This window comes from Eriocheir sinensis, chromosome 29, assembly GCF_024679095.1.
Source record: "Eriocheir sinensis breed Jianghai 21 chromosome 29, ASM2467909v1, whole genome shotgun sequence".
Taxonomy (NCBI): Eukaryota; Metazoa; Arthropoda; class Malacostraca; order Decapoda; family Varunidae; genus Eriocheir; species Eriocheir sinensis.
In genome coordinates this window covers 15301756-15316094 of record NC_066537.1, presented here as the reverse complement: position 1 = coordinate 15316094, position 14339 = coordinate 15301756, and the positions used below count along the sequence as shown (strand labels likewise).

The following is a 14339-nucleotide window of genomic DNA, read 5'->3' as shown; positions in this document are numbered from 1 at the left end:
ATTCACGCACCTCCTTCACACCCCTTCCTCTTATTCGAAGGGGTAATGGTGTTTCTTTCATTTTATATCCTATGCTTCATGCCAGGTTCACTGTAGAGTTATTTACAAGGAATCCCCTACGCACAAGTTCCCCCTTAATTTTCCTCCTCCTCTTCCTTTTCCTTTTGGGACATTCCTCTTAATTCATGCGTGCACCTCCTTCATACCCCTTTCCATCCTCTTATTCGAAGGGGTGATGGTGTTTCTTTCGTTCTATATTCTATTACTAATGCCAAGTGCACTGTATGGTTATTTAAATTTAACACAAGAGACAGCTTTTCCTCCTCTTCTTCCTCCACTTAATTCTTCCTCTTCCTCTTTTTCCTCTTCACGCACCTCCCTATAGTTAGCTCACACCATGTACTTTCCATCCTCTTATTCGAAGGGGTAATGGTGTTTCTTTCGTTCTATACCCAGTTTTTGAAGACATGCAGGTGCATTGTATGATAATTTATTACAAGGAATAACAGTTATGATCGAGTGCCTCTCTTCCTCCTCTCTCTATATAGTATATCCTTCCCTCGAATATATTAATTTCTTTTCACGCACCTCACACCACTGTCCATCCTCTTATTTGAAGGGATGGTGGGTTTTTTTCCTTCTATATTTTGTTTTTGATGATATGGGCACTGTATGGGTTTATATTACGAGGGACAACATAACTTTTCCTCTTCATATTCCTCGATCCTCCTTCACACCACTATGCTTTTCAGACTCTTATTTTAATTCAGGGATAAAGGTGTTTCTTTCGTTCTGTATTCCGTTTTTAATTCCACACACCTTTCACGGTCCCCTTTTCCATCCTCTTATTTGAAGGGATAATTGTGTTTCTTTCGTTTTATATTCAGTTATTGATGTCAGGTGCACTGTATGGGTAGGGGAGGCCGGTACGTGATGATTCGGCCACTTTTTAGAAAAATATTTTTAGAAAAAAAAGTTTAAGTAGTATAATTTTGTTGATCTCAAAATGTTCATCTATCATTTGGCTCTTTAGGCTGCTAATATGACACTCGTAGCTATTTCCAGTTTTCAGATGTAGGTGATGAAAGACAAGTTTCTAAAATCGTCCGAACCATCGATCGATCCCCACTCGTGGTGATGGTTCGCGGACACTCATAATACTCGCCATAATATTAATATAACTCAAATTTGACTGGCTAATAAATAAGATTATATCTACTATAAAACATTTGTTCAAGGACAAAAGAATCCTCTCAATATTTATTGGGGGAAAATATAAAAGGAGAACTGCAAGTAAGATCTAAAAAAATTGGTATTATGGCTTCCTTCTCTTCTCACAAGCATAATATCTGAATATAAATCAACCAAATTAACCTTTTTATAACCGTTGCAACACCTATAATGTTTAAATTGATATAAATTTAATAAAAATCATGAAAAAAATCAACTGTCTGAATCATCACGACTCTATAAAAAGCAAATGTGTGGTCACACTCCTTTTCCAGCACGAGAGCTGGGTGATCGTGTTATACGGCAATACCTTTGCCGTGCATCGCTGCGTCACCGAAATAATTTACATCTCGCTAAATGGCACGTTTTTGAAGCAAGATCCGACGATATACCCTGAAAATAATACATACGAGATACAAAAAAACAAAATCGGACTTGCATCGAAAAGAACAGCTTTGAGGGCGTGGTTGTCCCTTTGAGGGCCAAGGCAACAAAGTTTTGCACATTCACACAAAATCTCGTGGCACTCACTCCCACACACTCTACAATAAGTGCTATGGCCGGACCATCCCACTGTCCGAATCATCACCGCTCTGGCCTATACTATATATATATATATATATATATATATATATATATATATATATATATATATATATATATATATATATATATATATATATATATATATATATATAGGGACCGACAACAGCAGAACCTTAATTTCCTTTTCCTCTCCGACTTTCATGCACATCCTTTTCCTCCTATTCCTCTTAACACGTATCCTTCACAACCCTTCTTGATCTCTCGTTTGAAAGGACAGTGATTTCCTTCCATTCCATATTAAGTTTTTGACGAGAAGAATATTATTTAAGAGTCCCCCCTCGATCTATTCCTTTTCACACAACTTCATAGCCCTTAAAATTTCCATTCTCTTGATCGAAAGGATGATATTTTTTCTACTGTCTAGTGCGTTAAATGAATAGCTACATATTTAAATTACATGGGAAAATAGAGAACAGTCCTCCCCTTCAGCTGCTTTTTTTTTTTCTTCATGTGCACCTCCTCGTCCTTTTCCTCATATTTCTCTTCACACAACTCTTTTATGTTATTTCTCATCATTCCATTTGAAAGAATAATATTTCTTCTTTCGTTTTATATCACGTTTTTGGTGTCTGGTACAAGATTACGCTCTTTGCCTGTTTAAAAGGGAAAACATCAACTGGCCCAGTCTTCGTTTTCTTCGGTCCGTACTTATCCTATTATTTGGGAAGACTTTTACATTTTTCAATTCGGTATTTTTTTCGGGATTTGAGTTGAGATCAAGTTTTCTAAATTTAAAAGCACACTACAAATACATGCGAATACTCTTTAAAGTTTGGCATATAACCTTTTATTAAAAAAAATACGGGTAACCGGCATTTGGTAAAGAAATGTAATAACTTAATAAAATCCCTATGGCTTTCCTTTATCTAATCGTGACTCAATGTCACACTTTCATCCCGAAAGAGATCATTTTTCCTCTTAATTATCTTTCAAAATCGAGAAACATTAGACGTATTTAGAAGTATAAGTACGAAGAACCGGTGCTCCTAAAGACTATCGGACCCTATGAAAGCAAGGTTCACTGGTGACCTTACCCCACATTATACAAATAGATAAATTAATGACAGGGTTAAAAGCAAGTGTATAAATGAATAGTGAAAGTAAATTAGTGGATACAACATATGAAAGGAATAAGAGAAGATTTGTAGAGTTGAAGACGACACAGGGGAATAGGATTCGATCCTATCAATCCCCAGAGATCCCGTCACTTATAGCTGTGTTGTGTTCCTCTGGGTCAGCTGGGAGAGACGGGGGCCATGGGCGGCGAGTTTCCATGAAATTTACTGGGAAATGTCGTCCTTATGGAGGAAGTTCCGTGAGTACAGGCTGGGGCGGCGAGGACGGAGGCGTGTCAGGGGCTGGGCGGGAGGGGGAGGGCGTGCCGGGGAGATACAAGACGTTTCCAAAGTTGCTCTTGGTGGCTCGGGGGACAAGGAGGAGGAAGACGGAATAATTTATAACTTCCTGTAATGTAAATAACGGGATCGCGTTTCGCACCTTGAAGACGTGCTGCAAAGGTTGCTCGCATCCTGCTTTGTTACTAGTGTAGAATTTGTTCCTCTGTGGAGGCAGGCAAGGTGGACCTCTGCTGTTACGAGGCAGCACGCCCTCCCTGGCTCCTTTTAGGCTAGTTCTGAGAGGGAGTTGTTTGTGGTGCCGGGACAGCCTGCTGTTGGGGGAAGTGTCGCCAGCCGCCTGTACAGGTGGTGGTGTGAAGTGTAAAGTGTGACCCCCCCAACAGGCCCCTGATCACTTTTAGCACTGCAATGAAGGGGCGAGCCACATTTCTTAAAAAAAATACCACGTCTGGAAGTTTCCACTTTGTTGATACCTTTGTCCTTGATGTAGCCAAGGCGTCCTCTCCATGGAAGGGTGTTTGTCATCATTCCCACATTTCAAAGGTATTGAAGTCACCCTTCAGGTGTTAATACCTTTTAGACTTTGCTTGTGTCTTTAAGACCTTTAAAATGTGTTTCAAAAGTTGCTTGTGCTGGTTGGGTAACAATGTGGAGGCAAAATAATCAGTATCTTTCTGTGGTGAGAGTAACAGGTTTGTCTACCCAGCTATATGTTACTCTTACCATATATGTACATCATGTATTCTTTTGCATCAACAGGGAGTGGGAGCACCAGCAGCCAGAACTCGGACCCTACCCCGGGAGGGAACTGGCAGCGCACCCATCCAGCCCCTCCTCAGGGTGCCCGGCCAGTCTCCTGCAGCCCTGAGCTCCTTGCCCACTCACCCACCCTCACCCACCTCATAACAAAGGCAGATGAAGAGTTGTTCCTTGCAGGTGATGGTGAGTCATGGGATGGAAGGGTGTTGGGCTAGACTGTATTAGTTTTTGAGAACAGAGCTGGGGTAAGGAGCTGTACTGTGAATTAGTTGGAAATAATATCTTCCTTTATTATATACTTTACTTGATATTACCCTTTTTCAATTAATATAACATATTTCTAAAAAGTGTTAAGATTTATATTTATTCAGCACTTTATCAATTTCCTCATTTGCAGAAGTATGGAAAGAATAACTGAATATTTGTTTTGTGTGTTCAGTAATTACACACTTTTCTTTTTGAAAAGTTTGTAGTGTAATTAAGGAAAGTAAAGAAATCTTGGTAATCTGACCTCTCCTCCTTCTCCTTCTCTGCCCCTTGCAGAGGCCAAGAGGAATGACCCTTTACAAGTCAAGGCCCAGTTTGTGAAGACAGTCCTGGACATCCTTCACAGCCCCTCAACACTGCCCTACTTTGTACAGTTCCTGCAGGGCTGGGGAGCCGACAAGTATGCACGCTTCTGGCTGGAGGCAAACAGCTTCCGTACGGCAGCTGCTACTCGTGTCATCCCTCAGTCCCCCACCAGACCCACGACACTGCCTAATGAACCCCCTGGAGGTGTTTCAGAGAGGCTCAGTGGAAAGGAGGTGTGTTCAAGGGAGGGGAGGAACCAGGCGAGGGAGGCACAGAGGGACTTGGTGCTCCCAGACCTGGTGAGTAACATCCAAAATGCCAGTGATGTGACGCCTCTTGGCAGCCCTGAGGGGGTCACACCAGATGCCTTGACCTGCCACACGCCACGGCAGGACTTGGGAGGAGGGCCAAAGAAAGTGGGAGTCAGTCCTGGTGGGGGTGATGGTGGAGGTGGTAAAGACAGCAGTGGTGGTCACGGTGATATCAGGAACACACTCAGTGCCCAGATAGAGGAACAAAAACAGACCCAACAGACCCCAGCAGAAGAAACCACAGACCCAGAGGAAAGATTGGGTGCCCAGAAACCACAGAGGAGCATTGCAGATGACGCATTAACTATCTACAATAAGTACCTGGCAAAGGACGCAGACTGCCTGGTGGCTGTGGATGAGGGCATTGCAGGGGACGTTGGCTGCAGGATTTCAGCCGCCAAGCAGGATGTTGACCCTGACTGCTTCCTGCTGGCTCAGGAGGCTGTGGTCGCCATCCTGGAGAGGGAGTAAGTAGGGGCACTGGCCATTAGGGTGACTCTGTAGTTGTTGATGTAGTAATTATTGTCATATTCCATACAAATGTTTGCTCTAATCCTCACACCTTGCCTTGTCTCTACAAGTTTTATTTTTGATGTTTATTGATAATTCACTTAGCTATTCTTTATTTTTACATCTCAACCATTTCCATGTTTCTTCTTCCCATCCATATATATCTTAAGTTCCAGTACATATGTTACTGTTTCTTCAGTCTGGGCAGTATTATTTCCTACCCTCTCTGCCATAGTTTAAACTCTTAATATTTTTTACTTCTCCACCAGGCACCTGCCCAAGTTTTTGTCCAGTGACTATTACTTGAAACACCAGATTGACGTGCTCACCAGTGGCTCTGTGAGGCTGGCGGACATCATCTACAGTGACTCAGCCTTCCCCTATTTCATGGAGGTACTGTAGAAACTGTCAGGGTTTTCGTGTAAATGTTCAAGGTGTTTTCGCAAGAATGATCAACTTTTTGAGGAAACAATTGAGGTTTTCATGAAGATGATAGTGTTTTTTGCATTTTTTTTTTTGTGTGTGGGAAATGATTTGGGTTTTCATGAAAACAATCAGGGATTTCATGAAAATGATAAGAGTTTTTGCAAAAACGGTCTGTGTTTTCTCAAAAATTATTGGGACCTTCGCAAAAATGAGAGAAAACAAATTTGTTTGCTGTGCAAAGAGATTTGCATAGCATGTCTGTCATATTATTAATGTACACTGTAGTCTGACATATATATGATGTCAGTTTGGGTGGGGCCTGAACCTCTTCACAGAGCTGCTGCATCACCACTTATACATCACTCCCCCTCATATATTACCAACATACTATTTGAAATTGTGTCTCATATTTGAGTTGGACTATAGGAACATAATTGGTGGCAATACTGGACCTTGTGGCATTCTGCCCTGTCAGGTAGTTCTGCAACTGCTAAAGCATCTTACCCTGCATGCCCCATGTAGGTTTACCATTTCCAAAGGAATCTCTTGTGGGGCACTCTGACAGAGGCTTTTTAAAGATCCAGACAACTCATCCTTCTCTGCTACATAATGTCTACAGCACTACAGTAGAAATCCAGTGTTTAAAACACACGTTGATATCTCTGAATCCAAATTGTTGGTCTTATATCAGAAAATTTTCTTCCAGGAACTGAGCCCATCTATTCTTCATATCTTTTCATATAGCTTCCATATCACACTTGTTAGTGATACTGGCCTGTACTTAGTGTCTTCTTTATCATCACATTTATAGGTAGGTAATATGTTTGAGGTGGAGTATATTAAAAGCTGACCACACTGACCCAGATATATATGGCTAACCTCCCTTTCTTCCTTGTATGTTTGTGGGAGCAGTATGTGGAGCAGGAGGGCGGCCAGAGCATGCTGCAGTTCTGGGTGGCTGTGTCCAACTTCCGACAGCAACTCCTGGAGGCTGACCCACGGACCCATGACCCAGCACAGGCCCAGGCTGATGCCATGATACTCTATGATAAGTAAGTGTATGGGAGATCCTCTTCAAATTGTAACAATGAATATCATCATCACCATCATATCATCATTCGTTTTACATGCCAAGCAGACCACCCTGAGGAGAACAAGGCTGATGTATGAAAGGAGGGACTGGAACCTTTCAAAAGTAGTAGAGAGTAAAAGGAAGACAGAAATAGGGGGAGATAGAGAATGAATCATAGCATAATTTTCTCTAGCTAGATTATTCTCTTTCATTTATTTATAATTCAGTCATCATTCAGTAATAAGTAGAGGGAAACAGTAAGAGGAATAATCAAGAAAAGAGGAGGAAAAGAGGAAGGAAGGTAGAAAACTTAGAAGAGATCCTGACAATACCTAGAGCACAAAAGAAAACACTTGTATCAGCATGAATTTGAATTTCATGCAGCTCTTTTGGTGATCAGGGTGGCCAAACTCCTATTCTGTGGCTCTTGAGTAAAAAGTGTCAGGAGAAAAAAGATACCAAGCAAGAACGTCTCCTCCACCTCTGCCTCGTCTCTTCCTGCAGGTACTTCTCTCTCCAGGCCACATGTCCACAGGGATTCAGCGACAAGGTGCGCTTCCTTATCGAGGGGAATATCTGCCAGGAGAGCGGCCCACCACCCACCTGCTTTGACCTGCCCCTCAGAGTGGTGCTGCACATCCTTGAGAGGGTACGTCTGCCTCTTGGTTTGGTCTTTCTCTTTCGTCTTAATTTGATTTCTTCTTTCATTCTGTTTGCCTATTGTTTCTCCTCTGCATATCCTGGAAAGAGTATGGCTGGCTCTTTTTTGGTCTTCCTTCTCTCTCTCCATAGTGTGATTTCTTCCTTCTTTCTGTTTGTCTATTGTTTCTCCTCTGCATATCCTAGAAGGGGTATGGCTGGCTCTTTTTTGGTCTTCCTTCTCTCTCTCCATAGTGTGATTTCTTCCTTCTTTCTGTTTGTCTATTGTTTCTCCTCTGCATATCCTAGAAGGGGTATGGCTGGCTCTTTTTTGGTCTTCCTTCTCTCTCTCCATAGTGTGATTTCTTCCTTCTTTCTGTTTGCCTATTGTTTCTCCTCACTGCCTTCTTTTTCCTGAATATTCTGCAGAGGGTATTGATAGTTATTTAGGTGCTTGTTCTCCCCCTACTCTCTTTCCTTTTCATTTTAATCTGCCTCTCCCTTGCTTTTATTCCATTTGTCTGTCCATTTGTTCTTTTTCTCCATTGCTTTTGTTCACCTTTTATTTAGTCATCCATCTACTCATTTTTTCTGTTTTTCTGTCTGTTCTTTCTTTCCATTGCGTACCTTTTCCTCAGTTCCTCCTGTTCGTCGGTCTGTCATCTCTCCATTATTTCTGTTCCCTTCCTTCTTCTGTTTGGTCTTCCATCTTTTCTTCCTTCTGAATGTTGCTTTATTCTTCCTTCCATTTCACAGCATCTTTCATCTTGTCTTCTGACACCTTTGGTAATACATGCCTTTACAGAATCATGGGATATTGCTGGAAAGACTGTGTCAAATTGGCAATAACTTCATGAAATTAAATAAAGGCTTATTACTTGCATAGTCCATGTATGCCAACTCTAGCTCTGTGGGTATGTGGCATGCTACCCAGAGGTTCACCATGCTCACTGGCTTGTTTCTGTAAGAGCCAACCCTGAGTGGAGGAGGTCAAGGGGATGCCCACAAAGTTTATGGATTCTGCTGGGAGGTACTTGGTATGGGAAAGGTGCCTGCTCGGAGACTGGCCCAGAGGAACCTCCGGGTATGGTGGTGTAGGGTGGACGAGTCAGTGTGCGCCCCAGTGTATACCCCTAATTAATTGATTGACTGACTGATTCCTTTATCTTTCTGTCCTCTTGACATTGTCTTCTAATCCTTTCCATGTTTAATTGTGTTTACTTTTTCAATTTTCTCATCAGTTGTTTTATCCTCCAGAGAGAGGCTAATTTTTGTATATCCATTTTTCTCCTCCTTCAGGACTTTCTGCCTGGGTACCTGTCCTCCAGCCTTCACATCAGTTACCTCAGTGAGCTCATCAACACCGTCAAGAGCAGTGTGGAACTCTTCGGCCGGAAGAAGCGCACAGGTAAACACACACACACACACACACGCACACACACACACACACACACACACACACACATACACACATATGCACACACACACACTCACACGCATGCACGTGCACAAGGAAAAGCTGGAAAAGGTTTAAGGAAAAGTTGGATAAGAGAGGATATGGAGACGGGACAGCGCGAGCGTAGCTCTTTTCCCGTATGTCACAACTAGGTAAATACACACACACACACACACACACACACACAGACAACAATAAGTGACAGAAATAACACTAGCGCCAATAACTACCATCATCACCAACCTTCTTCAGGGTCTGAGAGCACCTGCAGCAGCGAGCAGAGCAGCAGCAGCATCAGCATCAGCACACAGAACACCCTGCTGGCCATGGACTCCTCGGCGGCCCCAACCTGCAGAGTCAAGAGCTTGGCCGATCCGTCTTCCATGAGGATTGACGCATCGCAGCTTAATGATCCGGACTCCCTGTGGAGGCGCAAGAACTTCAGGTGAGTTATGGAGAAGAGGAGGCAGAGAGCATAAGTTTTCCCTCCTGTCTCCCTTCTCTCCTCTTTATGCTAAACACTAAAGATGAAAATTTCCTCTGTAGTGTTCAGTGTTCTTGTAGAAGCTAAGAAATTTGAGGAAGCTAAATATACAGGAAATCTCTTCAGTATCTGGTGTCAAGTAGGAACAGTTCAGCAGGAAGGGTAGGAAGGAAGGGCATGGAAGGGTGTCCAGTGCTTTCTGTTAGAACTGTATTGTAAGATGGGTAGGATAGAAGGGTAAGAAGGTGGAGAGGATGCATTAGAGGGATGACAAAAGTAGCAAGGAAGAGTATGAGAATGAAGAGGATAAGATAGGCAGGAAAGAAGAATAGAGAGAACAGTTAAGGTGAAGGAGGAGGGTAAGATATTTGGATGAGAAAAGCAGGAAAGAATGCTAAAGATAACAAATAGGTGGGAGGATGAGAAAAGAAATAAATATAAACAAGAAAAATCAGTAAATGAAAAAATGAATTGAATATCACACCTCACATTGCTGCAGTAAGTTGAGCTGTGGGTTCGTCAACGAGCTGGGACGGTTCGAGGCAGAGATCGAGGCTCACCCATACCAGCGGCAGCCTTCCTCGGGGCTCCAGAAGATCAGGCGATTGATGGGGCGCGAGGAAGACAAGGTGAAGGAGGACATGGCGTACCAGGTGGCCGAAATGATTATTAAGGATGTGACGCAGGTGACTCTGGGCCCCAAGGGAAGAGCAATGCCCTCGCCTCCCCCGCCCCCCTCATGATGCCCCGCCTCTGCCCCACCCCCGGCAACCCTGTGCGGGGAGGAGGGCCAGTGTGTTCATAGTCCTCGGTGGATGGTGAGATGTCTGACCGAGGCAAAGCCGTGCACTGTAGCGTTTAATATTTATACTGAAGGTTTTTTATATATCCTGACTGTGAATCCTCAGCCTGCAGCGTTGATAGTGTTGTTGTACTGTTCGTTGTTTTGGTCGTCTAGGTTTTGTCTTTTGTAATTTTGTGTTGTTATTACTGTTTGTTGTGCGGTCGTTCGGGATGCTCGGACGGCAATACGCTTAGGCTAAGGAGCAGCAGCAGCCAGGAATCTGTAGTTATAGTGTGAGCGGTCAAGAAGTGTCTTAAATTCATCCCCTGAAGTGAGATCTGGCTCTAAAACATTTCTTTGAGAACTCCACAATAACACCCAAACATTATTTTCCTTACAATTTTCACATCCCACACCTAATCGTGACCAAGGAATCCCTAGAGAAATATAATTTAGCTTTAGTTACACATCCCTTGGACTGAACTGGTGATGAAAAGTGTGGTGAAGGAAACAAAGGCATTATTGGGTCATTTCTGGTACTCAGGGAAGAGTACAAGACTGACTAGTTCTCCCTCCCACATACCTGGCTGCTAAGGTGTTGGTCAGAGGCATAATGGGGAGGGAGTTGTGGTGGCCTGGTCCTTGTATCTAATGCAATGACTGCTCCATGTGTTCTTGGAATGTAAGGAGTTAAGGTGTTGTACCTGGCAGAGGATTATTTACTACAATATACCCTGGAATGTATATTAAGAGGGTCCCCTTGAAAATTATCTCCCAGGTGGTTATTATTTGAAAACGTAATACTTACAAAACTTTCCCACACTTAAATATTTCTGGTTGTGTATCTACCAGACTAAAGAACTCATTCCTCTCATATCTTTACTTTTTTGTAGTTTTCTCTGTCATTTTGGTTGTGTCAGGTGTATGAGAACTTTTTAGTAGTTGTGATGTGGAGTACCTTAGGAGTGGGGTGGTCTAAGGGGGCACTGTGGTCTAGTGGGTTGGAACGTCAAGCCATGGAAGTGAAGTCAGGGCGAATCAGTTTGAGCGTCAGTGTGCCGTGTGACGTTGGGAATGGCATCCAGTCTTGGGCCCCAAATCACAACCCCCAAAACAGCGACCCTAAATGAAAATGGGTAAAAAGCTGTTGGGACAAAGAAGATGCAGAATTCTTTACTGAGGGCATCTGCAGCCTCCAAACAGCAACCCTAAATAAAAATGGGTAAAAAGCTGTCAGACAAAGAAGATGCAGAATATTTATTACTGAGGGCATCTGCCACCTAGGAAATACTTTTGAGATGAAGAGACAGAAGTTAGAAAACATTCATTGAGGAATATATTTGCTGCAGTTTGTCTCATTCAAATTGAAAGTTCAGAAGATGCAAGAAAGTGGCACTGCTGGGATTCTGTTTAAATATTGTGTTGCAGGAGGAGCCTCTGTTGTCCCTTGATGACAAAGAAAGCAAAAGTGGTCAGTTAAGGGCCCATATTCTCAGACATTTTCAACTCACAACAAATATTTATAAAGGCCACAAATGAGATTACTCTGTTTTTTCGTGAGTTTTCACATTCACGGCGCAGAAGCCTTGTCACACCATTACTAGGCTCTATGAAAGTCTTAAATAATGTGGGGTGTGTAAGGCCAGAAGTGTTTGAGAATATGGGCCCATAGTATCACATTTGTAAGGACTCTATGCACACTCGTTGACACCACCACGTCACTTACACAATTCAACATATGAATCTCGTTTTTAGAATCTGTTTTATCGATGCTGCTCTTGTGATAATCATTTTAAACCTAAGAGATATACAGATAGATAGTTATATATATATATATGAATGAATATATATTATGTATAGTACTTTGTTTTCATCCATACAAAGTTATGCAGGTACATAATCTCATAGCCAAAGCTTCTCTCATAGCCTGATGTGAGAGGCTTTCCTACTACACTCAAGCCTTGTTAATCTTCCTTCTTTTTATATGTATCAGTGACCTAACTTTTCCTGCAAGTCATAACTCGGAAAACTATAAGTTCTCCTGGCACGAAGAGATACACAGAAATGAACCTTCTTCCTTGAGTCAAACGCCAAATTTTTTAAGCATCGTATTGGTGTTTATATAGTTGTGTGGCCAGTTTGGCTTTTTAATTCCATTTTTGGGACAGAGTTTGCTAAAATTGTTGCATTTTCACTATTGACATATTTCAAACTCATTCGTAAAAAGCAATATGAAGAAATCAGTAAAATCAACTAACAACGCCTTGAAGAACGAGTCTAAAAAGACAAATCAGCCACTGTTGATGAAGACTAATATGATGTTTGAAAAATCAGGCGTTATTCCACAGCATAGGAAGGTGGTATTTACTTTAATAAATCATCTGACCACAGTTTTCACGGTTCTGGTTGTTGCTGGATTGAGGAGTCTGGCATTATTATAACCACTGGTATCTTTTTGCTATCTTCCATGTGTTATTTTAAAGATTACTCATTTACCTCCTCATCTTCACTCATTATCTTTTCCTATGCATCCTCTGTTCTCTTCATCCCTCATCCATCTCTGCATATTTATCCCTTTGTTTTTATTCACTATCGTCACGCACTGTCTATCTGCCTTATCTTCTTATCATCCTCAAAATTCCTCATCCCATTGTTATCATTCACTATTACAATCCTCATATGGGCTCATCATCATCTTTATCCCTTCTCCATTCACTATCATTTATCATCTATCCTTTTCCCATTCACTATATGTAATTGCACATCTCCCCCTGTCACCCTCTTCATCATCTAATATTGTGTTCATCCCTTCGTCTCTTATAATGACTTGTACTATACTTATTGGTCCCTATTATCACTATTATATACTCATCACCCATCTCACCATCAACACTCAATATACTCACCCTAACATCTATACTCATTTTCCCTGCTCATAATGTATATTCACTCATAACCTGTAATTACTTTCTCTTTTAATTGTTTATTTACTCATTTTCCTTCATTATCACAAGCTCCTCCAAATGTTTCATGAATCTTCATATTTTACAATCATCACTTCACTTCTTATTCAGTACACTCCCTTTCTAACTCATTATACTCATTCTCTCTCTCTTCACTCAACATCTCTAGACCCTCATAATGTATCAAAAATCTTCATATTTCACCTTTGTCACTTTTTCCTTCATCATATTCACTTCTTATTCACTATGCCCCTATCTCCCTCCAAGCATTTTCGTTCAATTTTTCATTCTTTTTTTTTTTATATTCTTCCTCTTGTTCTTTTCGCTCGTATCATATTCACTTCCTCATTATCACATTCCTCTCTCCCTCTAAGCATCGTCATTCATTATCCCTGGACCTTATCTATTTTTCATGCATATTTTTATATCATCTCTTGTCACTTTCCTTATCACTGTGTTTCCTTTTACTACATGAAACTAAATGCATGTCTTATCTATAATTTTTTCATGCATCATCTTTTTTATACCGCCTCTTGTCACTTTCCTTATCATTACTATCATCAAGGTATATGTGTCTTCATCTGCCGCCGCCACCACCACCACTCCTCAACCTTTCTTTTTATATATTTATCCCGTATTTATCATCATGTTCTCAATTCACTATTATTAAACTATACCACGTATGTCTTACTTTCATCTCCCACCACCACCATCCTTCATAATCTTTCTTTTCATGCATCTTTTATACCACCTCTTCTCAATTTCCTTATCATCGTATTTCATTCCCCATCATTAAACTACACGTATGTCTTATCCTCATTCACCACCACCATCCCATACTCTTTTTATATATATATATATATATATATATATATATATATATATATATATATATATATATATATATATATATATATATATATATATCCCGTTCAGCCACTAATCTGAGGGTTGTCGCTTGGTGGGTGGTTGGTATGTCATCCATCAAACATGTCTGAGGAGATATGCAATCCTCAATCTCATACAAACTAAACACAGGCAGTATATATTGTGTTTTATTTCCCCTCAGTGTCTCTCCTCTCTCCTCCTCCTTAGTGCCCCTTACTTCATCCCTGCCCAAGATGATGATTATTCTTTTATGACCAAACAAGCAATACAAATTAAGCCA

At 41.4% G+C, this 14339-nt stretch overlaps 1 protein-coding gene across 1 annotated transcript; it reads left to right on the top strand.

Annotated features, from left to right (window-relative positions):
- The first annotated feature begins 3036 nt into the window (after window positions 1–3036).
- On the top strand, window positions 3037–13918 carry LOC127005131 (A-kinase anchor protein 10, mitochondrial-like). Its single transcript, XM_050873732.1, has 9 exons — window positions 3037–3151; window positions 3954–4136; window positions 4497–5304; window positions 5617–5740; window positions 6686–6825; window positions 7350–7494; window positions 8784–8892; window positions 9193–9385; window positions 9924–13918. Exons 1-9 carry the CDS (start codon window positions 3127–3129, stop codon window positions 10165–10167), a joined length of 1971 nt encoding a protein of 656 aa, XP_050729689.1. The 5' UTR covers window positions 3037–3126; the 3' UTR covers window positions 10168–13918.
- The last annotated feature ends 421 nt before the right edge of the window (window positions 13919–14339 follow it).

Excerpts from the sequence above, each read along its gene's own strand:
- LOC127005131 (XM_050873732.1), top strand. The coding sequence starts at position 3,127 with ATGTCGTCCTTATGGAGGAAGTTCC. Across the intron at positions 3,152-3,953 it reads GTCCTTATGGAGGAAGTTCC|GGAGTGGGAGCACCAGCAGC; the intron begins GTGAGTACAGGC and ends TTGCATCAACAG. Across the intron at positions 5,741-6,685 it reads CCTTCCCCTATTTCATGGAG|TATGTGGAGCAGGAGGGCGG; the intron begins GTACTGTAGAAA and ends TTGTGGGAGCAG.